Genomic DNA, 25,765 nt, shown 5'->3' with positions numbered 1-25,765 from the left:
GTTGAAACCTTCATGCACGCTATCAGTGAACAAAGTTGTCTTCTTTGTTCAAAGATTGGACTTTTCTCTCCGGCGCTGACATTCTTCAGGCTGCCACAGTCACAAAGTAGCTCCAAGGCGTGCGTCTTTGTGAGACTCCTTTGCATCTTGTTTTCCTCAACACCTGTCACCCCTCGCCTGATGCCTGAACTTACTAAGCCTGCATGCTGTTGAATAGTGGCCACTAATGCTCTGTTCCAATGCCATTTGGAGTCACTGCCTTCCCTCTCCTCATGGGAATCCTCCTTCCCCCATTTTTCTCCTGTAATCTCCCACTCCTCTCTGTTATGGGGTGGCTTGCCCGCTGCTAACCTCCTCTATTTCCCATCCCCTCTTCTTCATACAACCATCACCTCCACCATTTTAATCCTTTTGACCCAAACCCCGCGTGTTTCCCTGTATCAACAGCTCCTGGAGATTACATCCTGCTTGCCTCCTTAGTGCTCTGTACTTCAGTCACTGGGGCTGCAGCTGGTCACCGCATAGCAGCCTCTTAGTCAGACACTGCTGGGTGTGATAGCTACAGTGGCTAGTTAGCTCGGTCAGGGTTGTAGCTAGGGAGAAAGCAGCTGGAGGAGAGGAGAATGAGAGAAATGCAGCAGGTACAAAGCAGCAGGTGAAATGAGGGAAGCTGTGGTTTCAAAAGAAACTTTGCTTCAGATGTTGGGCAGCTTGACTAAATGACTTTAGAGTGTTGTGTGCACATATTTCCTCACTAGTGTATCCTGCAGCAAAGAAATAGATTTACTGCTGCTTAAAACCAGAGCTTTGTTTATTTCTGAGTTATAATTGATGAGCTGAGGTGCATGAATGCATCAATCGTTGCACACGTTTCATTTTTCCCGACACACCGCCAGAATAGGTCTGAACATTTCAAGTTTATTAAAAATTACTAGGAAAGACTCGAGCATTATTTAAATTATCTGTCTAATCAAAACCCACATAAAATCAACTCTCTTTTCTGTAACTGTGCACCAATTATTGAAGGGTTGTTGTGATTAATATTCTTTAAAAGTATCTGTATGACGGTTTAATGCATTGATTAATGATCCACACCAACTTTCATTAAGCTCAGATGACAGCAAAGAGCTATAATTTTCCTCTTAAACTAATTTTTCTCAAAGCTTATGCTGGGAAAAACCTGAAATTATAATCTAGGTTAGACGCTCAATGCCTTAGTCTCACAATAGCTTGGACTTCATTTATTGTCCTCAAAGGCTTCCATGAAATTAGTTTTCCCATTTTTCTGAACACTAACGTTGAAGCAGCTATGCTGACCAAACACTCATCAACCAGGTGAGCTGAAATAATTTCAGTGTGACCTAGTTTCACTCAATTTGGGATTGTGTAAACCCAATACAGTATATAATCTTAACTCTTTATATACCTGCTTAACCAAACAGTAGAGCAACACAAAAAACATATTATTAAAGACCGACTCCAATGGAAGGGTGTTTTTGGTGTTTTTAACATGTTTTTGTGGCATTTTTCTCATGTTGGAGGACATAAACAAAGGAAATTCAAATGAAAGTAGCATTTTCTTAACATTTCTTTATTCAAACTGTTGTGAATCACGAACAAACAGACAATGCTATTTGAAAATTGACTCTTGTGATCTCCCAAATACACTGTGCGGGCCACAAGCCCCCTGCTCCACTCCATTCTGATGCATTCACTTGCAGACAAATAGATCCATGAACATGTTTTGTTTTTTTGTCTAAGCTGGAATCTGGATCAGAACTGTACGGCTGGATAGCTCAGATATTGCTCACCATTTTTTTGTTGCACAAAATGATAAGATGGGTTTGTTGGTGAAATCTAGCAGGAGGCGTGTAAACAAAGGGTTGATGGGAAATCAGTGCAGGCTTTCGTAACAGTCCCTCCAACAACGTTTTTTGATTTTGCCTAAAAACAACCTAATCATAATTAAAAGACCACTGGTAAAGCTTTAAAAGTAGATTAAAAGATGATCAGAGTGGGACTTTGAAAACGTTATCTTTGTGTTTTACTCTACAAATGCAAAAGGCGGCAGAAAAAACATTTTTCTGTGATTTTGTCTTGATTGGGTAGTTAAAGGGTTAAGGCCCGTACACACCGGGACGAATATTCGCCAGGCGTTATTCGCCAGCGTTTTTCGCCACGTTTTTTGTGTTCACTCCCAGGTGATTTTCGCTGATGATGAGCCGAGTGAACATGTAATTTCATTCCCTGACATTAGATGGCGCTTAATGTAAACAGAAATACTCCTGTACACAAGGTGGCGCTGCGCAACTTTACGCTTGTTAAAGTCGCTTTTCACTCAGAAGAAGAGAGCAAGTATTTACGCGCTTGTCAGAATCATACAAAGAAAACATGAATATTTCAAGCACCAGTAGCTCCAACTGGTGCTTGGTTCGGGGATATTTTAGAATGTCCGTCATTATTTCTTCGCGGCAGTGTAGACGCTACTTGGCGTCTATCTTCTTCGCTGGTATGTGTGCTCAGCAAGGGAGTTTTGTGTTTGAGTGCCCCCAAGTTGTGTTTTACTGTAACTTCAGAAGCTCCAGACACGTGTGCAAAAGCGGCGTTCTCATTGGTCGAATAGATTTCGACGCAAAGCGTCGAAAAAAAAAAAACGAACCCGAGGTGTTTCTTTTTTTTGACGCTTTGACGCGTGGCGTTTTTTCGCGTCGGTGTGCACACTCTCATTGGTGCCCTTTGTTTAGTCACGAGGCGTTTCGCCGACGAAATTCGTCCCGGTGTGAACGGGCCTTTAAAATGAGTTCAGTTTCTCTAACGCTTTGACGCGTGGCGTTTTTTCGCGTCGGTGTGCACACTCACATTGGTGCCCTTTGTTTAGTCACGAGGCGTTAAACGTCGGCGAAAATCGCCGGCGAAATTCGTCCCGGTGTGAACGGGCCTTTAAAATGAGTTCAGTTTCTCTAACCGAAGTCTCAAATGTTTCTAGCGGCTTCAGTCTTCCCTCCTGATGGTCAGAGGGACAGCCATGCTTCCCGTCTCCCCACTGACACACAAACTGTCAGGAGCACATACACATACCAAAGCCTTCAGGTTTGCCTTCTTCTTTGTTTTGTTTTTTATGAGGCAGCTGATAATCCGGTGGGTGGGTTAGCACCACCCTGTGGCCACCAGAGCACATTACAACTAAGAAGGCAGAGAAGAGAGAGCTACGACTCACCTGCATTTCTAGGATTTGATGCATTTTTTAATGATTAAAATAATTTTGCCGCCTTTAAGTAGATTAGAAACCGAGAGTCTTTCTTTCAATGCTTTTGTAAAGAAGGAGCAGCGAACATTTTGGATGGTGAAAGCCGGAGCTGGAGGGGCTAACAGTGTTATCTGGGTGCCGTCTATCTGCATGCTGTTGTGTTTCATCTGCATAGCTTGTTAGAAAAGTGAAGCAGCCGTCAGGAAAGTTGAAGCCTCCTGTGTGGTATACAGTCCACTGAGGAGCAGCCATGCTGGCTCAGGGCCCCTCCCCTTTCATGTAGTGTTTCTGGTAATGGGCTCAGGCTTTATTGATGTGAACTTATGTGATCATTGCATAAAACGCTGACACGTCTGTCTCTCTTCCTCTCTCTCAGTGTTCCTGTGGGTCACATTAAATCAAGCTTTCGACCTAGACTCCAGTTAAATTAAACCCTATCAGGATGTTGCCCCCTCGTATCGCAGAACAGGCCTTTATATAGTTGGCCTGTAAATGGTGATTAGTGAGTGTTTTGATTAAAATTCAACCACGTCTGAGACTCTGGAGCCACTCACCTCCTCCTTTCCCTTCTTCCTCTTTCCGTCTGTGTGCACAAACATCCACTGAGAACACACACATCTCTGTCTGGGCCGTTCTCAGGGCTCAGCGCAGAGCCAGGCTGATTTAAGGCCCCCTTACAAACGGGAAGGTTACAAGTGAAGACAAAAAGCAGAGACAAATCACAGCACAGCAGCTTCAAGGTTTCTGCTTATGCTTTTCAACCGGAGGGAAGAGGCTGAACACGGAAAAATATATACACACACTCCACCCTGTCAGAATGCTTTTGCCTTATCTTGAGTGACTGTCAAGACTGGGAATATCAGGGAATGGACAGAAATATATAAAATTAATAAGCCGCAGAAGTTGTCGGGAGTTATGATGCTTCATAAATCCTGATTTGATCATGGCGGACACGGCTTAAACCCACAGCTTGCTAATGCGCACAGCAGTGTTTTGGGCTTGATTTCTTATTCTTCTTGGAAGATAGAAGGCCTTAGCTGGCAAAAGTAAGATTTATCATCTACCAACCCCCCCTCCCCTTTTTTTCATGAGTGACAAATATTAAAAAGAAGGCCTGAGGGAGCCTGGCAGCCATTACTACCTTTAATACAAGGGCACAGGCGTAGCAAGGTGAAACGGGGGCCAAAGGCAGAGAAATGCTTTTCAAAGGAAAGCCAGAGGAGCAGGAGGAGGGAGAAATTGCCACGAACTTATCAGTTGTACTTCCTCTGTGGGGTCAGGGGTCTTGGAGCTTTTGTTTGTTTGTTTGTGTCTCATACTGAAGGGATGGATGCTATCTCTCACACCATCCAAGCAGGTGGGCTCTGTCGAGTGGGGCCGGTAATATTTCATGTCAAGAATTAAGCAAGTCTTCCCACCGACTCCTTTCTACAGTTCCCTGGCCCGCCCATCCATCACTGTTGGCTGGTAAACTGAGAGCATCTACTCAAAAACCGCTCTAACTACAATACTCCTTTTTTTATTATTATTTCCTTCCCTAACATTTCATGTTTGCAAAAACGTTTCAATTAATCTAAGATTTTTTTCAAAGATGTGATGAACTTTTGAAGAAAAGAAGCAACTTGATCTGTATAAAACATGCAGATTCAAAAGAACGTTAAAAATAGAGATGCATGTTCTTTTTCATTAGTTTTACTTTTCCAATATATAAAGGCGAAACTGTTGGACATTAGAGATGCCTGGAGGATTTAAGCAATACATTTAAATGAAGTAAAAAGTTTCTGAAATTTGTTTTTCACTGCTTTGTACACTGAACACATAAAAAACGACCATGAAAATATTCATTAGCTTGAAAGGAAAAAACATTGTTCCCGAGTGTGGGATTAAAATGAAAGTTAAAAAACAACACCTGTTCCTGTAATCGGTGCTATAATACAGCACATCCCCAGATATACTGAAACACCCAGAGGAGGCAATTATCCATTCAAATTATTGATTACGGTTCCATTGTTGAGCTCAATGTAACAATGTAGTAAATCTTTTGTAGAGTAGCTATACTTTTATCTATATTTGTACATATAACTGTGAGTGAAGACCCTTCTTCATCTCCGGAGCTTTACCTGTCGATAAAAAAAAGTTGTCATTTGGGCTTTGGAGCCTTCACTTGAATAACTTTAGAAATGTAAAACACATGTCACAGTGTTTCAGTCACTTTCTTCCAGATGAGACAGGCTGTCAACAAAAGTTGAGTCTCTGCTGGACCAAATCAGCATAATGATGCTCTCCATGAAGGCACTCCTCTCCTCCCTTGTTCTATTTAGGAGAGGTCATGCTTTTTGAACACAAGCTGCAGTAAGGAAAATTATTCCACTTATTTCTTGTAACTGAAGAAAAAAAAACAACCTAATGAGGTGCTGGAGATAAAGGTTTGCAGACAATAAAGCGTGCGGGGCTGCTTTTGGCTGGCTGGTGCTGCATCTCAGTTTGCAGCCGCTGTGTTCACACGCCTGCTTTGTGTGTTTCCGTGGGCATCGCATGCTGCATCTGTGGGCCCTAATCTATAACACTTTATCCTGCACCGATGCCTATGGCCCTCACCATGAATTATTCAAAAGCACAGACAGGAGGAAAGAGCACGCTTCCTGAGTAAACAGATGTTCTGCTCAGGATCCCCACATACCTGAAGAGCGGGACACTGAAAGTGCTGAATAATTACATAGTGGCCTTTTGGCCTCTCGTCTTGGGGTTACCGTTCCTTTAGAAAACACATTTGTACCAGAATCTCAGCTTTTGGAGGAGCTGGAGCTGTAAAAAACCCTATTTTAGGCTTTATTTACACTTCTTGCTCTTCTTTTTCATCTCATCAAACACATTTGCTACAGCAAATAACAGGCCTGGACTTGGATTCTGGCTATAAATAATCACCTTAGTTCCTCGCTGACTTCTGTGCTCTAAAATAGAAACTATGAATATTACATGGGTTTTAAATCCCTGATTTGTATTCTTCGCAGAACAAGAAAATTGTCATATCCATTGCATTACTGCAGCACTCATCTTTGGCTAATGGAGATTTCACATTATAGCGCGCCCGCTGTAGCACCATGAAATGCACTCAGGATTTAGGAAAAATTAACTTTTCCGACATTCCAAGGCGGACAAGAAGTGGGTTTAAGAGATTCTCCTTGTCTCTTCTGTGCTGCGCGGATCTGCCCTGACCTTGAACTGCTGGGGCGGCCCGGTGCCGATCCGGGCCTGTGACACATGTCACGTGTCGGAGGGGATCTTGGAGGAAGCAGAGGTGGCGAGAGGGGGTGATCTTGGTCTGACGCCCAGTCCGAGTCGGAGTCTGCCCTCGGGTCAGTGGACGGACATGTTTGGCCCAAAACACAGACGGTACCTCAAAGACTCATCCCAGCACGAGAGCACCTTTGGGTGTTTGATTGGGGAGGGGGGAGGATGACGAGCAGAGAAAGAGTTCAGAGCCATCGCTAGAAGAAAAAAAAAGAGGAGAAAGAAAGCCCATCTCATAGAGGGAGACCCAACGTTTGTCCTCGCTCTTCAAAAGACGTGTCATTAAAAGAACACCTTTGGCACACTTAGGTGCTTGTTGAAGAACATCTGGGAATAAAGTCCAAGTTCCTCAGAGGATTAACTGTCTGACAAAGATGACAAAAACCTGTTTCTGCACCAGTCCTTTCATCGGAAGCTAAGCGTTGCCTGAACTCTTGCAGCGTATCAATTAGACGCAGGTTTTGATGTGTGTGGAAATAAATAAATCAAAAAGTTTTGTTTTCCCCTGAGTCAAAAAAAAAATGTTGTTGGCCTCTTTTGCGCTGACATGAGGCCAAAACCCAAAAGGCTGCAAGACTTAGAAGAGCACCTAACCAGCAGCGCTGAAGCCAGGTTGGAGCTTTGTCATAACGCTTGAAGAATTTCCCTTTAATGTACTGTAATGTGAAATTCAGCGGGGACAAGTTTAATTGAGTTTTACACGAACCAGTTGGGAGTAGCGCTGGAAGGTAGGTGATGTTGAGGTTTTTAATCTCTGGCTCCGGAGAGGCTTGTTGACGGAGTGGTTCTTTCTCTTTGTGGAGAAAAAAAGAGGAAGCCTAAGAAATGATACATCCGTGGATAAAACCAATTGGCAACCCTCAAAGGGACAGGGGGGGGTGTGATAAGGCAAATCCAGCACTTGTAGAGAAATAAAAGAATCCAACTGTTCATTAAAATGGGAAACAAAACAGGCGATTGAGAAGGAAGACAGACTGCTCGGTGGAGGAGTGAGTGAGACAGAAAAACAGAGCCAGAGATATCAGAGGAAAGGATTGGAAAATAATCAAGGATTTGTGAGGAGAATTAATAGGAAAGATAGGCACAAATAAGCATGTTTTTTCCGATCCTCTGCAAAATCATGAAGGATGGACCACAATTATCAAACGGGGAAATGGCATAAGCTACACAGACACCTAATTATAAAGAAAAACCCAGATATGAAGGCTGCTGTCTTTATGCTCTGCACACTTTGACTGTGAGGCAGAGGGCCCTTTTGTGTTCAGATGCTCACTGGATAGAAAATATTCAGACTCTGTTTAGTTCCTAAGTATTCTCTCTTTCTCTGCCAGCGGCCTGCATTTTGTAACAATCCACGGAGAAAAGACAGGATTCCAACCCTACACAAACGCGGTTCTGCAACACTATGTCATGAGCAAACCTAGGCTAGCAAGCAATCGCCAGAGACGGGAAAGAACTGTCAATCCTAGTCATAGTCACCAAGGCTGGGGTCTTTACACAAAGACAAACGGCCTAAAGTCTAAGGAATTGCTGCGTTTTAAAAGGTGACAGTGGTTAACCTGCTAATTGAAATAAAAAGTCCAGCAACAGTTGACACAAACCTAGCATTGAAGGCCTTTTGAAACCCTCTGCTGTGGTCTGCTGTGCCCACAAAGGGGGGCAGATGTCTCTGCAGAACCGGCAGATGTTGGAGTTGCTGCTGGACATCTCGGACAATGATTGCCTCCTGGAGGTTGGCTGTGTCTTCCAGTTGACCTCTGTAATGAGTTTTGGAGTCAGGGACTTAAGGTGATCCAAACAAAGGGCTAATGAAAGGCGCAGGAGAGGGGCTGGAAGGGGGAGCGGGCTGGGAAGCGAACAGGGGTGAAGGCACGCAGCCTTGAAATAATCAGCACTTGTTTGATCCGCCGCTGAGACATTCCATTGGTGTTTGGTGTGAAAGAGGGTCATTCATCAACATATCAATAAAAATATGGGGCAGATTATTATTGTGTTTGCTTACCAAGCTCCCTCCCCCCCATCATAAATAATAGGACTGCTGCTGCTGCTTGTATTAATTATAATTAGAATGCTGATAATGTGGGTGCTCTTTTATTACAGGAACTGAATCAATTTTACAGGCTTATTCAGTCCCACAAGGTCGCACAAAGTTGCCAGGCCGAGAGATGGATCCTTATAAAGCTGGGCGGAGGCAGGAGAGGCAGGCAAAGACTGACCCAAAAGGCTCACAGATGTCTCGGCACCTTCATGTAGCATTGACAAAATACACTTTTCCAGGAAGGTGTCAAACATTCATTATTGAATAGAAGCTTTTGGAAAAAAGGACTTTCTCATTTTCCTGTTAAAATTAGATTAACCTCTTGATATTCACTCTTCCTGTAATTTTAATCAAGCTTTTAAATTACAAAGAAGTCTCTGGCTAACGGACAAAACACAAGAACACCCTCCAGGTCAGAGAGACTTCCAGGGCCTTTTTCTTCTTTTCCATCATTAAAAGCAGCTCCTAATGACACAAACACGCTTCATTCCAAACAGCACAGCTGAAGGTTCATATAGTTTGTTCACCACAAATTTGTCCTTCATAAAAAAATTAAGTAGAGCTTGAATATTGAAAGAATGGCCAGATAATGACTGCCTTTTACTATTAAACACAAAAGTTAGTGAAGCCAAAGTTGATGCTGCTGCATTAGTCAGGGAATGTAAGCGGTGCCCCAGAGCAGTGTTTGCTCTGCTGGTGTGATCTCCCTGCTTTGTGCCCAGACACGATGACGTTTGCAAACGCAGGTCAGTTCTCTGGACCGTGGCACAGTATGGATCTGGTGTGGACGCCACACGCTCAGAGACGTGAAGACATTTTTTTGTGTGTCGATCACTTTAACGGCAGGTGCGAAACCTCAACATGGACTAAACGGGGATGAAAAGACAGAACAGAGCAAATGAAGCATACATTTAGCTCTACAAGGCCTTTTTGTATCCAGCAGTGTATAGAATGGGAAACAGAGGGCTAAACGGGACAAATTTAACCCTTTAACACTGGAGCTTTAGCTCAAATGTTTACGCAATTAAGGTAATTCCACTGGATTCTGACGTGAAGAAAAGCAGCTTTGTGCGGATCTGCTACATTTACAGTAGTGAACAGTTTATGCAGTGAGCCTAAATCAACTGATTTGTGTCGCGGAGAAAGGCAGGTTTGCACCGCTATGCAACACTTTGCATTAGTAATGTGTTGCTTGTCGACGCAGAGCCGCTTCTTTTCTGTGTCTAAATCAGCTGATTAATCGTGTAAACGGTCAGAGGTACGGTATGTCAACGAACAAGTGTTATTTCGGTGTCTCTGGTGTTAAAGGGTTAATGAGTTCACCCACCTGCCAGTCCACCCCACCCAGACACAAACAAACACACAACTTTATTGATCCCACTGAAGAGCTTCGCTGTTATCGGCAGCATTTACAGAAAAAGAAGGAGAAGAGAATACAGCACAATACTATTTAAGGTTTACTAACTTGGATTGATTTCTGGGGCAGTCGTGCAAAAATGCACAAGAAAATAAAAGAAATGTTCAAGACAGGGAATCATTTTACATTCCTACGATTCAACCAGATCGATCTGTTTGAGGCGGGTTGTTAATCAAAGAGACCGATACCATTATATCATAATTTTTTTAATGAATTAAATCGATTATATCGATCACCGACAACACATGCGATGACAGCAAAAATGGATCAGTCCATCATTCCAGTCCAATTTAGCAAAGACATGTGACCTCACGTGGTGGAATGTTTTTAATAATGTTCCCTTTGGATGATTTTCATGCAGAAATAATTGCTGTCTTGTCTTTTCTGTTGTTGGGGCTAAGAATGAGCCAGTTTGACAAAAAATTCCTGCCTGGAAATTTAGCATTTTAAAATAAGATGACAAATGAAAACCATGCTGAATCTTGTTCATGTGTTTTTGGTTAGATGTAACGGTCCTTTTTTAAATTCTTCTTTATCACTTAAAACCTAACTTTTGTCTTTTTGAGAATTGGTTCTGACCATGCAGCATCCAATACGATGATCAGCCCCTCGGTTTAACCCTTGTGCTATCTTAGATGACCCCACCCTTACATTGACGTGTTCTCCCTACCATGACAAAGGTGGATAAAGGTGGAAAGATTTCATGTAATCCATGGACACCAGTGAAGATCACAAATCATTGAAGAAAAAAGGTTCAGCGCACTGTCTAGTGCAGGGGTCGGCAACCTTTTTTACTCAAAGAGCCATTTGGGACCGCCCCTAATAAAAAAGAAAGCACCCGGAGCCACAACCCGTTTTGACATCATTATATATATTATGCATGTATATATTATTCAAAGGTGCTCATCACGTCGATCTTCAATGAGTGTAAGTCGCGGGCCAGAAAAGATACGGGACTTGATTGACATGTAGATTGGCCAATCGGACATCGTCTGAAGCATACGTCGCTGCAAATGCACATTATGTTCTTTAAAGGATGATACGGTGGCCGCGTGTGGGAGGAGCTACTGGTTCTGGTCTGATCACTGCATGGAGCGATGTGTTTGTCAATGCATGGTAGAAACTGAGAATGTGGAGAGATCAGGTTTATTATTTTGAAGAGTTCTACTTGGTAATCATGTTTCCATGTTTGAGTTCATAAAATCATCCCAGGGAAAAGTCTCTGCTTCAACTCCCGCAGGGAAAGCTGCGTCTCAATCTGACGACCGTGTTTGCATCTCTCTGACAGAGTTTGAAGCCAAAGCCCCTCTTCCGCCTCTTCACCTGCTTTTCCTCTCTACCTGTTCACCTGTTCACATCCTCTGCAGCTGAGAGTTGGTTTCCCCCGCGCTCCTCCAGTGTATCCTACACAGAGAACGCAAAATACGATAGTCGGGTCGCTCCAGCGCCGCACAAGGATGAAAGAGCCGGACGCAGGTTATAGCGGGGATAGAGCGGGTTAAGCAAATGAATGGAAGAAGGCGGCCCGCTGACTAAATATTCAATATTGTACACATTTTATTATTAGTCAGAACTATTTTTTATTTAGAAAAATCTTTTATTTTATCAGTCCAGTACGGAAAAAAACATCAACAAAAGCTGTTTTGGGCGGTTTTTGGCTGGGTCTGGCGGTTTTCAGATGACTTTTCGGCTGGAAAACTGTGACTCTATCTGGCAACGCTGGCGTGAACTCTCAGTCTGTCATCAGTCTCTGTCCCGCAGCACGTCAAGTTCCCGGCAGAAGATCGGATTGTTTATTGAAGCCGCCCCGCGTGCCTCTCCCTGCTATCGCCTCTGCAGGTCTCGCCCGATAAATACGAGCTCATTACGAAGCTGTTTTTTACGTGGCTTGCACTTCGTACAGAGCCATCAGCGCCTTTGAAATGCCATGAAAAATGAACAAACTAAAATAAAATTTAATTATTATAAAATACTCATTATTTTACAGGGAGCCACAACAGATGGATGAAAGAGCCACATGTGGCTCCGGAGCCATGGGTTGCCGACCCCTGGTCTAGTGGGTCTAGATGACCCAACTCCCAATGGTAAAGTGCCTAGGATAGCACAAGGGTAACGAGAGCTGATGACCCAAAGTCAAGACTGAATGAGCCTAATGAAACAACTGCTGAATTGTGAGCCAGCTGTAAAACTGTTTCTGCTTTCATTGAGTCAGACCGATCCTGGCACGTGTTGCAAAGTGGTCTGCATGTAAATCCCCATGACAGATTACAGAGATGCTGGCAAAGTGTGTTTTCACCAGGAGCCCTTTTGTTGTGTTTAGTTTGCATTTGTTGGCAGTTCACAGGAGAGAGAGGGGTGTTTTGGTAAAATGTTGAATCTCAACTTAGTCTAAATTCATAAGGCACCCCACTGGTCTGTTCCTCTGTTTCCCTCTTCCTCACGTGTTGGACTGTCAGATGGCCCAACAACAATGCATCTCACCAGCCTATCATCCGCTACCTACCTTTAAAGCCCGCTGTGGAGCTTTAAAGACTGGATTTAGCATGGCTGGGCAGGGTTGAAAACTAACAATCAATGCCACAGATGTTTTTCTTTTTTTTTTCATTATTTATTTATTGGGAGGTAAATCTACATATCTGTTCACCCCTGCTTTCACATTTTAAATGCTTTGTGTCCAAGTTGCAACGCAGAAAATTGGTCTGCTCCCAATATGAGCCGAGACCTCAAAGCCGGTCTATAATGTGACTTTAATACCTGCCAGACCCAACTCTGTAATCTGAACAATAAACACAAGCCTAATTGGGGCTGAATTTACAGAAAGGATGTGACCAGAAAGAGATGCATACCTTTTTTCATAGCTGGGGTTTACACTTTGAAGTTGAGATTTCCATTTATGATACTTACTCAGCTCTCAGTGAATATTTATCCTCGTATATTTCTTGTAAAAATGTCTTCCCTGTGAATGCCTGCATCTGTCATGAAATTATTCATCCCATCAGGCCTCATTGAACTGGGCATGGACTTTGTGCTGCACGCTCCTGAATCTTGATTATGGAGGATACTGTGATATAGTAAATGATTGAGATCCCTCTGAATGTTTCGGATTAATCAGTTTGGGCAGATGCGCTTCCCATTTTTGCTGGTCGCCGTAATGAACTGTTGCTTTTTTTCCTCTCCGTCTTCACATTCTGCATATAAAGCAGATTTGCAGATTGGTAATCCTTGTGGGTTTTTTTTTTCAAAAGCAGGTTATTTGAAGAGAGGGGGGGGGCTGTCAGTCTTTGCATCAATGTGTGATTTTTCAATGACAGTGACAAAGAGCTTTGTTTAAAGGCAGAAGACATAACCAACCTTTTTTCCTTCTCCTCAAACAACATCTATTCTCCTTAAAAAAATGAGCACACACCAGGTACCCACATTCACAGTCTGCACCTGCTCCCTCTGCTCCACCACCCAGAAAGCTCTGAAACGCCCGAGGCTAAAAAGCTGGTTACTCTCCCCTGGCTTGCAGCTCACAGCTCCAGATTATTTCTGAGTGCCAGGCCTGGTCTCCCTTCATCATCCTGCACAGCCAACACCAGCATCCCCCACCAGCCCAACACCGTCTGAATCCAGTCTCTACCTGTCACCTGTCACATGCACCCCACCTTTAAGTGGCCAGTTATTTTCCATTGGTTTTAGATGTCTTTCATATCATGGCTCATTAAAGCGCAGCGCAGTAGGCAGCATATTTACATAGGCTACTGGGAAGGTTTTAATTTGCGTCGGTACAGAGCATAACCGGAACTGAAGAAAGCAACACCAAAATGACTTCTTCACATGGCAACCCCCCCCTTCTCCGTCCACCGCCTGCCTCTCCTCCCTCATCTTATTCCCATATGAAAACATGGAGCTGGGCGTAATTGCTTGAGTCGGGGCACAAAGTCTGAGACAGAGCCGTCACTGAGGGGGACCGAGGTTTTTCCCAAGCGACAGAGCGGGAGGCCAATCAAAGCCGGCAATGAACAGCCTGTGGTTGGGATCATTCTGCTGCATATATACTATTAGTCTCTCCTGAAAGTCCCAGCTCTTTCAACCAGCCTTCAACTTCCTAACACGTATTCACTTTGCCTGGCTGCTGTTTGTGCGACTCAGTCCAGCATCACATCACTCCGCCATCTGCAGCTCCACTGTCATCCCAGCAATGGCTATGTTTATGTTGATTTGCTTGATTAAAGGCCATTTTTCACTTCAATTAATGCAGCAGAGCTTTGGGGGAGAATTTAGTTTTATACTCCTATTTTGCATCATCGCATCTTTTTTTAGTTTGGAATTTAAAAAAAACATCAATGATCGTTTTCCGTACAAAAAAACTGCGAGTAATCAGTTCTCTTTCAATTATTAACATGGGATGTCTATTGTGTTTTTCAGATTTATATAAAAAGACAGTGTCGCAAACTGGTAGCGTGGGCCCCAAATGTCAGGTTTGGTGGTAGAAACTTAAATATTTAATAAACTTGAACAGGACCAGAAACAAAAAGGGGAGAAAGCAAAGCAGATGACCTGACAATGACAAACGGAAAACTAGATGCTTCTATATTCTGAGGACAATTAAAAGAAATGAAAACACATCGACAGGGAACAACTCAATACATGACCAAAAACATCCCCCAAAAACCCAAACTGAACTGCATAATCCTCACAGATGCAGAGTTCTGGGGTTGTATTCACTTCAGTTTTTTACACTAAAAATTCTCTCAGCAGAGATTCCCCCGAAACAGTCCAGGTTTCCCAGCAGCAGAGGGTCCCACATCAGTTACCATCATGGGCTCTTTGAGAATCTAATGGAAAAGATAAAAAGGCATAGAGGTTAATATTGTCACAAGAAGCTCTGTACCGTTTTCCCAAAATACTCGGAACGCTGGGAGATGCAGCAGTTGCAGAATCTGCTCCTCAAACATTTGCTCTCCTCCCACATCCCTCTGAGGACTCTGCGCTCCATGCCGGCTCCTGCAGATGCACTCCAAATCGGAGGCTGTTCATCATGCATTGTCATAGAACAAGCTCGTTCCTTCACCCACAGCAACCCCCCCGCACCCACCCCATCCTTCCTGCCGGCGTTAACCCCCTCCCTCTCCCTGCTTGCTGGCCTTACATCCCATCGCAGCTCTCCAGTATCAATCAACAGCAATGAGGCGGGCTCCAGCTTCCCAACATTTCCAGCAGGGATTGCCACACCCAAGTGAAGATGGGCCGGGCCACACGGGACAGACTGACGGATGGGTGGGAGAATAGACAGGAAGACAGGCGCGCAGACAGACATGCAGCCGTGTGATTTCAGTGTAATTTTGGAAAGCATATTGTCTAATTTTGCCATCTGTCTGGGAGGGAGCGATGGCAGCGTGGAGCTCATTTGCCGTCTGCTTGCTTTATTGCGGCTCTACAGAACAAGTTTTTGGAGCGGGATGCAGGCCCGGGTGTGCGGCCCACTGGAGCTGAGAGGCCTGTCGATGCGAGCGCCATGTTCCCACCACTCCATCATTGCAGAAGCATGGAGAAGGCTCACAGACCCGAGCGCTGTTCAGTCTGGGCTTGTAGTAGAAATGGAACAAAGAGAATATGATTCTAGCTGCTGGTGCTCAACTTTCTCAGGACGAGTTTTTGCTTCACACTCTGTCAGGAATTGGGTCCAGTTTGCTGGGAATGGGCATACACACACATGCACACGCGCGCACGTGCGCATCACTGTCACACATTGTGGATCACGTCTGGTTCAGCTGCTCCTTGGCTCTGACATTAATACAGAGCAGATTGGTTGAGATCTGCAGCCCTTGTTGTTTGATCTTTCCTCCTCTTGCCACATTTCCTGGCACTGCCCCCCTGCCACACCGCGTGGCGCAGGCAGGACTGGCATGGCCTCAACGTGCCTGCCAGGTTTGTTCTCTGTCTTCTTCCCCGTCCAACTTATTCCCTTATGCCTGCTCCATGGATTCAGTTCTGCAAATTACAAGAGCTCCCCTACCCCCAGCGACAGACTGGATTCAAGAGACCTTCAATCTACCAGTTTGTCTCCTTCAGAGAGGAGCGATGCTACCACGGCCTGCGATGTGTCACTCACTTCGCTTTTTTCCATCATGACTGGCCTCTGCAGTAAATTAGGTCATCTTCCTCACTCTCCTCTCCAAGTTTAGTTAAGAGTCTCCTCCGAAAATCTCGTTTTTGCTCTAATTAGGTACACTATCAAATATTAGAAGCATTAGGCTGTAGGGCCACCACTAAACATAGGATCCAGGCCAAGCTCCACCTGAGAACAAAAGGCGTTCCTGAGCCAGCAGTAGCCTCAACTTGAGCAAACACGGCATTTTCTTATCGAGTCCCCATCCCCTTTTTTTCTCTGTTTATTCAGGGCTGTAATTTAGCAGGTGATGCCGCTAGTCTCAATAGGGAAATTGTTTCAAATGTCCCAATCCAACCTATGAATGAAAAGCAAATACATTTTGAAGGTAATGGCGGCATCAGGGCCACTAAAGTATTACTTCAAAGGAATGAGCGCTTCCCTATAGTGCCTTTTTTTTTCTCCTATTTCTCAGGAGGTTGGGATCAGAAAGACGGAAAGAAAAAAAAAAAACACATGCAAATTTTGTAGGAGCGCAGCCCCATGATGTCGGCACCCAATTTGCACGGTCTAGCTGCCATTTTACAACAATCTGCCTTCTGGTTTATGGATCAGAATCGGATCTGAGCTCCATCTTCGCCCGTTTCTGCATTAACCACTTTATTTGTGTCTAATGGCACGTGCACGATTGTTATCGCTCTCATTTATTCTGGGTTTCAAATGAAGGGATGGATAAGGTGCATGAAACAATGAGCTGAAAAAGTCAGTGTGGTGCCTCAGTTAATGAGGCATGTCTATTTTTCTCCTCCGTCTCCTTTTCTTTTCTGTGCCGCCGGGGTCAAAAGCAGAACGCGCTCAGATTGAGACTGAATGGAAGGAAACGGAGATGGCACATCAGAAGAGAAAGAGCAGAGGGAGGGGGAGTCGGGGCTTTCTTTGCTGAAAATCAGCTTTTGAAGGAAAGATATAAGATCATCTGAGCTTTGAAACATAACCTGAAGTACAGGCAGATGACTATGGCCCAGAGGAAGACCCAGCCCTGTTAAACCCTTTTCTTACTGGATTCAAGACTGCATGAGATGACCTGGATGGATCTACGCTGGAACCGTGATATCAACCTGTCACATTCTCAGAAGGTCTGAAAAAAAGGATTGCTGATGCTAAATTGTGTCTGTTTCTAAAGGAAACACTGAACCAGTATTTCTGGAGGAAAAAAGTAGACCAGTCACAATTCATTGCAGCTGTTTATCAATCAGCTGTTATATTGGAGCAGCATATGTAAATCACTTTTGTTGGCTTTTTTATGCTTTTTTTATTGTTACATTTGTGATGAAGGGATATTTACCATGAACATATAATTATCATTATATGATAAAATCTCCTCTGTGAAACAAAAAGACACACGCTTCTATCATCAGTTCTCTTTGGGGTTTTCATTTTTTATTTTTTTAAGGAAAAATAAAAATGTTTCAAGAGATTAAGAATTATTTTCTGACCCTTTAAACGTGTCATGATGCGTCTGCAGCTTTAAACGTACGGGTTTCAGATCTACAATTCATTTTTTTTGTATTAGAAATGCGATCAAATATTGTTCATTTTTATTACAAAGATAAGAGTGAACAAAATCTAAGGAAATCAAGCAGATTAGATCGATATTTACAAGCAGTTCTGTGATCTGTCTTTTCAGTGCTGCACTTTCTTTGGACTTTCTGCAGTGAAATCCAAACTTTTTTTGCACGTGGTTGAAAAAAAGGGATTTTTGTAATCTAAACTAAAATCTCGATATAAACAGACTTTTCTTTGATGTCTTAGACTCGGTTTGTTCTGAAGCCACTTGTCTTGCCCAAAACTGTAAAGCTACCTAAAACTTTAATGACTCCTCTCACAGAACGGCGAGAACATGTAGAAACATGCTTAACTGGAGACAACCACCTTTTACTGATTTGGCAGCTAGATTGAAAGAATATAAAGCTGCTTTTAGGAATGAACACAGTGTCTCCTAATGTGAACATGCAGGATCAGATAGTCTCTGAAGCCTCCTGGGCAACATATGGAGGCCCTCAAGTTGGTGTTCAACTTCCGAACGGCTATTGTGGGAAGTGGCGCACTAAATGCAGCCCTCAGAGAGCTAATTAGAAACCCTTGTGCATAAACCTTGCTTGGAAGTTGCTGTGGGCTTCACAGGCTTTAACCAAGGCAGGATCTAATAAACAGGAATTTGCATATAATGTCAAAGTCTGGCTTCCGTCCACGATGGCCAAGTGTCTCCCGTGGCTGCCTTTTGAGATATTGATCAAAAAATGTGTGGAAAACATTTGATCTATTACAGACTTCTGTAATGAATCTGGATTCATTCCTCACAAATCGTCACTCCCACCGTCTGGTCCTCCAAACTTCAGAAAAATGTTTTGTTTTGTTTTAAATCCTGCGAATAAATATTTACTTGAGAGTAATGAGGCTGTATTTGACTTCATTCATACCTGCATAAGTGTGACACTGCAGCGATGCACGCTGACGCTTTCCGTTAATGAAACCGTCTAAAGCAGCATCCATGACTGTGCAGGGTCTAGCTCCTCTGGTATTTGTCATGCAGCGTAAGCCAACACAATTACACAGGCCTAGCAGTAATTGCAAAGATGCTCCTGCAGTGATAGAAATCGAATTATCTCAACAGAAAACACTAGTGGATCCAGTGGATCATGCAGGAAGGGGAGCCAAGCAGAAAAAAGGAAAAGAACCTCAACCTTTCACCAGCCGTAAATCGTGTTTCACTTTTAAGAGGTGGGGAAATAAATAATGTCCAAAAGTGCAACGATTTCAGTGATTTAGGGGGGCTTTTGAGAAGCGTATTACTAGAGGTGACAGCTTGCGGGAGATAGGCAGGTTGTGTTAAGAGGAAAGGATAAGAGGCTATGACATTATGTCTGCAGGGTGAAGGTGTCAGAGTCAAAGAGTGAACCACTATTAATGGATCAATACTTCTCAGTTTTGCACTTATCTCTGGGGCTGATGGTTAGCAGCAGCGTTTCTGGGTACACACAGGGACTAAATGCCACTACTGAGAGACCTGCTTCATTTTTCTACAGCTGGAGAGGAGCATTGTAACAGGAAATGTTAAACACCTTTGGCTCTTTTCTTTGCCTTTCTTCCTTATTTTTTTCTCCAGGAAATGTTGAACTTCATTTTGAAAATGTATTTTTGAGGTCATTCTTTCTTTTCACGGTGTAGCTTCACAGTAGATTTTAATACCGCAGTGGATTTATGGAAAAAAGTATTTTTCTTTGTGCTTTTTTTTTTGACAGTACGAGATTCATTTGAACGGACTCCCACTAGTAAACCATAGTTTGTTAACATCTGACATCATATCAGACTAAAGTCCTTAAAACAGTACGTTCTACATCAAATTTCAAATTAAGCTGCATTTGGTTGAAGCTCCAGAAAATGATTATTTTCTTTATCATTATTATATTTAAAACAATATTTTCAATATGTTTCCTTAAAGACCCACTCTAATAAAAAGTTCTTTTGGCGTTTTTAACATGTTCTTGCTGCATTTTTTTCATGATGGAGCACATGTAACAAGAAAATTAAGCTTAAAATTGCATGTCTGAGAATTTACGCATTCAAATCGCTGTAAATCAGGAGCAGATGAAAAGATGCTGTTTGTAAAAGCTGGTATTTGACTATAAACTGCACGGCTGGAAGGCTCAAATATTCCCACCATTTTTGTTGCACCGGTAATGTTAGGTTGGGGTTGTGAGAGGCTGTAAACTAGTAGGCGAGAATGGAAACAGATCTCATGGCAGCAACGGGGAGGGGGAGAGGGGTGGGATTGCTCTGAGCCGACAGAAGCTAATTTGGAATGAACTTGTGCTGCTCTGCAGAAATTATGTCTTAGAAAATGGCAAAGGTTTTTTTTCATTTAGCTGAAAACAAAAGTTTATCTTTTTGCTTAAAAAACTAAAAACGGCACCCATGTGTACTCCTGCACAAGGGAAGAAACTGTGAGAAACAAGAAAAAGCGTGTACTTTCAAGTCTTTCATTAAAACTTCTGAAGCCCCTGAGTTAATCCTTGCTGTACGCAGAACAAAAAAAAAAGCAGAACTCAACAACTTAAAAAAGCAAAGAAAGGAGAAAGGCAGGAGGAGAGGCACAGGGATGGGGAGGATGGGTTTGTGGTGTTGGTGGTGGTGGGGTTCTACTGGCCTGATCGCTACATATTCATATTCCTATGCAGGTCTTATCACTTAAAAGGCTTTCTAATTACAACGACAAGACAAAAACTCCTTGGATTCCTTCCAGACCCGCTAAATGATAAAATAAGCTTGCACTCCCTCTCCTTCTTAATCTCTGTAAAGCACCTTGGAGCCTCATCTCCCAAATACAGGCGAATGAATGTGAAAATGCCATTTAGAGATGCAGGTGTGACATTTGATAAGAAACTTCTGGATTAAATATGTTCTGCTAATGAGGAACCCAGCTTCCCCATCAGGGCAAACTATTGGTGGGATTGTGTGCGTGCTGATAACGTTCCACGCGCAAACATCCAAATTCATTATTAATAAACAGCCGCAGTCTCTCTATCACACAGAAAGTCGGGATCCTTCAGTGGAGAGACAGGCATGTTGCGTCTCATTAGGAGGAGGCGACGGGAAAGAAGGGGGAGGTTCGACGGGGGATGTGGCAGGGAGGGGGTATCAAATGTTTTCATATTTTGTTGTTTGGAGCTTTTTTTTGCGGGAGGGGGAGAAAGGCCCCATTTCAAAGAGTATGTTAATGGCGTATTGAACGTTGGAACAAAAGGGTGGAAAGTTTCAGGGGATCTGGCAGCGAGTGTAATGCTCTGGCTGCAGCTAATACGGAAAAAGACGGGATGGCGGGCTAAGCCACTGGTGCAGTAGACTGGGAAGTCCCTGGCCCCGGCTTGACATTTATAACGATTTGGAGAAGATTAAAGCCGTATTACTGCTGTAGTCCGTAATGTGGCTCTGTAATGAGGTGTGAGTGCATTACCGTCCCGCCAAAGCCAGAACTTTATAGCAAAGAGACGGTTGCTGGCTGGATTGTGACCGTCTTCAGTGGAAACACAGGCCGGGAAGCAGGGTGAAGAAAGACTCCAGAGTCTGGCCTCTGGAAGCCGAGGCTGCCGAAGACTCATCAGTCTAAACCAGCTTAGTTCAGCCAGCTAGCAGAGTGTCTCCGACTGACAGGCAGCGCTTTGTTATTCGGACCAGGAAGCGGAGGTCCGTGTCCGCCGCGTGGAAGGGTTTTGCATTCAAATAGAAATTAGGAAAACGGAAGTGTTATTTCCGGTGCATTTTTAAACTCAGAGAAGAGAAAAACGAAGCTTCAGAAGCCGTGCCAGGACTTTGTTTTGACAATTATTATTTTTGGCCTTGTGGTTTTTTCTTTTTTTTTCCACAGCGCATTGTAAAATGGATGGAGGAGCTAAATCTGACGCCAACCGCAGCAAAATGAATATTCAAAAGAGGGCCTGAAAAATGCTGGCGTTATCTGCCAAAATAAAAACACAGGTATTCCTGCCTTAGCATGTGCAAATGAAGGTTGCAGGTGTCGTCTGTCCGCTTAAGCGCCCTTTGTGATGTTAATTGGTTTTTAGCGTAATTTTCGAGCCTCCGCCATCAACCATGAGAAGTTCAGAGACCTGCTGTTAACTGCGAGTCAATGCCATGGCACCGTTTCAAGAGCTCCCAAACAGGACGGCCAGTGATAACGAACAGGTGATGGGGCCTGATGCCTGCATGGCAGCAGGATATTGCAAAGACAATTGAATTTGTCGGGAGAAATGAATCTTGTGGACAGCGTATCGCATGTTAAAACAACACACACTGCATGCAATTTGCTTATGCAGGAGGGTGATAAAGTGTGCTTATTTAAAAGATAAACAAAGGGGGAATCTAGTGCAGTAAATTGTGTATGTGTGTTTATTTCTGATGAGTAACGCCAGAGGTTTATAGTCCCAGACATGGGCAGCAGTGCTTTATGACGACTCTGCTGTTGTGATAGCAATATTTATGATAGTGGAATTTATGTGGAGTTGTGTTGGCTGTGTCTGGCTGCATGTGCTGATCTGTGTTTAAACGTCCTCACGTAGATTTGGTGTTTGTCTCCTGTTTGAGTGAATGCTTTCGGATGATGCTGCTGCTGCTGCTGCTGCTGCTGCTGCTGCAACAAGCTTTCCGATTTGCTGCTTCTGACAGGAATCCGGACTCCCAAGGTCAAATTCAAACATTCCAAGTTTTTCTCCACAAATGAAAGCTATTCAAATAGAGAGGAGTCTCATCTCTCCTCGCCCCTGCTACAGCTAATCTTCACCCCTCGCAATAACATTTCCACTCCGCTTCCTCCGACTCCAGACATATTTGCTCCCCCTTGCTGCTCGTGTCCTGTTAGGATTTAAACAGCAAACACAAAATGCGGAAGATAACCTGCGAAAAAAAAAAGCTTTGGAGAGACTCGGCGCCGAACATTATTTTAAAGACCAGATCTGAGAGGCACGGCGCGGCAGTTCCGAGCGATTATCTGCTGTGATCCCTCTCCGATGCACCAGAGTCACTCATCTGCTGATCCTCCAGCCTTCCCCGCGCACACACGCAGCCCCTATGCAAAAGGCAGACCCCTAATCATGTCGACACTGTGTGTCAGTGCGGTGGATGAGCGAGGCCTAGAGATGAGAGCGGCTCTGTAAACACGGCAGGCAGCAGGGAGCTCCCCCACACGCTGCTCCGAATAAGCAAAAGGCAAGATTTAGGGATTTTACGGGGCCCAACTTTGTCGCATCAGCTCAGAGGCTTTTTCAGCGTTTTTGTGGGTGTGGCCTATGGGATATTGTTCTTTGCTTCTAAAGTGCCGTCCGCTTGTTTGAAGCCGTGTCTTTTGTGAATAGAATTACAACTTTTGGGCTGAATTGACCTCTTTTTTTCTCTCTCTTTCTTTCCCTGCCTTGGATTTAACTCTTGTGTATCTGCCGAGGGCCACATATTGTCTGCATCTCCTGCTGTTGACCTTTACTGTTGGCCCCCGACGCTCAGATAAAGCGGCTGCATCTTTACGAGGAACTCTTATTACACTGCCGGCGCCATTTTTCATTTGACCTCTAGATTCAACTTTTTTTCTTCCACCTCAGTGGGCTATGAACTATCAGGACAGAGCAGTAAATCTTGTGGGCATCAACTGTGTGTATTCCATAAACAGGCTAATGCAATTGGCTGCATCAAATGGGACGTATATTAAGAAGAGTCAGCTGTGCTGTCAGGATTCTATTATGGAGCGGGCTCCCGCCCCTTGTTTTGATACAGCAGTAATTTAAAGAGGGATCTTAATTGACTTATTTTTTCCGCATGTCTGTCGGAGCTTGTGCATGCACTCCAATAGGAGTCTTGTTTCTTTATTGGGCCACACACAATGTACTGAGTTCAATTTTACCATTCATAATGAATGCAGCCTCGCCATTCAAACGCAGCCATAAGCACACAGCAGATAAGAATTTAATTAAATGTAGATTAAAACCAAACAGGAAAACACACTGGCTGATAATTTTTTATCAAGTCCCCTGGTCATATTTTTTTCTCTCGTACTTTCGACTTGTTCTTCCTTGGGCTACATCTTTTCAGCTTGCCAAAAGTGGCGAAACACCTCACACATCCATGGCGCCGTGAGATTGTGTAAAATGCAAAGCGAGGGGCGGTCACACGATTAATCAGAATCCCAGCGTCTAGTGAGGATGGAGGCTGGCAGAGGGGGGGGTGGGGGGTGTAGAAAGGGGGCTTACAGGGGTGTGAGGAAGGAATTAGTTGCTTCATCCTAAATTTGCATCAAATTCCAAAGGACAATCCCAGCACTGTAGGCAAGGGGAAACATATCTCGCTCTCTGCAGGAACAATTAAATATTTTCCACAATGCAGAATAAATGTCACCTTCAGTATCAAATTGTCCATACTTGCTAAACATGTTGTTACAGCGAGTGCCTGGAAAGCATGCCCGAGCGGGGAGAAGGCGAATTTTCCATGTGGACCTCGGCCTCGGCTAACACGCTGGAACACACATTCAGGAGCTGCTCACCTCGGGCGCTAATACTGAGCTGAACTCCACTGGGGATACAGTCTTGTCAAGGATTTCTCACTGGTGAAACCTTAAAACCTGCACGCTCAGCTACATGTTCAACACGCATTGTTTGGAAAGATTTCTCACTGTTTGAATCCCTTCCCTGTTTAATTATCATGAAAGCTGACAGCTCTGTAGTTAATTATAAAGTTGCCTTTTTTTTTTACCCACAGACACGAGCTTTGTTTGATTTCCTGCCATTTCTAACATTTATGTAAATATTTTTTGTCAAATGAACACATTGACAATATTCTCTTGGAGTATTCGGAGGAACTGCTGTTGGTGTATCTTTGGGAGAAAGGCTGGAAACACGGTACCCGCTGGTGACGTGGTGACGCCCGCCTGGCTGTGCCCGCCTGCCCAGCGCGCCGCCGCCACATCTCAGTTCCACTCTATTACCCTCGCACAGGCGATTGGCCTTTTCTGCGGGGAAGAGAGCAATTTCCTGTCGCAGTCTGTTTGATCAAGTGCTAAACCCTTGTGATCAATAGAGAGACAGATGTCGGCTCCAGATGGCCGCGTGGTGATACCTGGGGCACCGCGGGGGCTTGCCAGGACGACAGAATGGCAATGAGGAAGGGGCAGCGGCTGTGCTCCCGATGCACCAGCCACAGAGACACAAAGTGACAAATGCAATTAGGCATTTTAGCTGCAGATTATTTATTTCTCCTGCAGACCCACAGAACATTTAATTAGCGCATACTTTCAGCAATATGCAGAGCTACAAGGGTGCAGAGGCAGAGGGCATGCTGGGATGATGCACCTGCGAGTGTGTTTCTAATCTGTTTCATTTTTCAAACAAAGCACATTTTCAGAAAGCGCTGCGCAAAACTTCATCTGTTCCATTCCTCGGGACTAGATCACTGATTTCTGAAATCCAAAATGGATGACAGGTGCATCTCTCTGGCTCGCTGTCCTTCTGGAGAGGAAGAAAATAAACGCCAGCACCAGAAGGCGAAAATAAACCTTTCCAAAAGAGGGGAGAGTGAGGAGGAGAGAGCCTCCCATCTTTAAACGGCGTGCATTTGCATTAGGGCTGGCATTCAGCACACGCCCCAAACACACACATACACGCCCAGGACACACACCCACAGACTCGCCAGCCAGCCCATGTGGTGCAGGGCTGGAGCCATGTTGGAGGAACCACTGAGGCGCGCGGCGCTGCTCTCTCTCAGAAGAACCCAGCCCTCCGCCATTGGCTCCACGCCGTTCACCTGCTCCCATCCAGCGAAGCACGATGGGAAGGGGACACGGGCCATGGGGCCACAGCTGGAGGCCAGGGAGGGGGCAGGGCTCGCCACTCTGTTCTGTCACGAGGGGTCTGCTGGTCCCATTAGCAGGGCTTGGTCAGGACGGGCCCCCAACCAGCCTGCCGCCGCAGCGGGGGCCACGGTAAACACATGTCGACTGGCCACAACCAGGACACCGGCAGCACTGCCCGCAGAGAGGGGAGCTAATAGAGTGCTCAGAGGGACAAACCTGTCCAAATAAAGCAGGGAGAGGAGAGAGGAGCCGGGCAGGGCTTTCCTTTATTAGTCTCCTCCACTTCAGTG

General features: G+C 44.4%; 2 protein-coding genes across 5 annotated transcripts in view; one reads left to right on the top strand and one right to left on the bottom strand.

The window, feature by feature from the left end:
* si:dkey-122a22.2 (uncharacterized) overlaps positions 1 to 25,765 on the bottom strand; it is a 103,309-nt gene that overhangs the window by 4,861 nt on the left and 72,683 nt on the right. The window contains exon 12 of one of the 3 annotated variants that reach the window (XM_004077631.5): positions 14,243 to 14,813. The exons of the other annotated variants lie outside the window; for them this stretch is intronic. Coding sequence (XP_004077679.2) covers positions 14,785 to 14,813 — 29 coding nt within the window. The 3' untranslated portion in view covers positions 14,243 to 14,784. Of the gene's footprint in view, positions 1 to 14,242; positions 14,814 to 25,765 lie in introns of those variants that run through there. 3 annotated transcript variants of the gene reach the window in all.
* The window catches only part of zfpm2a (zinc finger protein, FOG family member 2a), a 117,657-nt gene that overhangs the window by 82,116 nt on the left and 9,776 nt on the right, over positions 1 to 25,765 (top strand). The window lies entirely within an intron of this gene.

This window comes from Oryzias latipes, chromosome 16, assembly GCF_053564925.1.
Source record: "Oryzias latipes strain Hd-rR chromosome 16, Olatipes_Hd-rR_3.1".
NCBI lineage: Eukaryota > Metazoa > Chordata > Actinopteri > Beloniformes > Adrianichthyidae > Oryzias > Oryzias latipes.
Note: the sequence above shows the minus strand (reverse complement) of the source record. Positions and strands in the feature narration are given on the sequence as shown.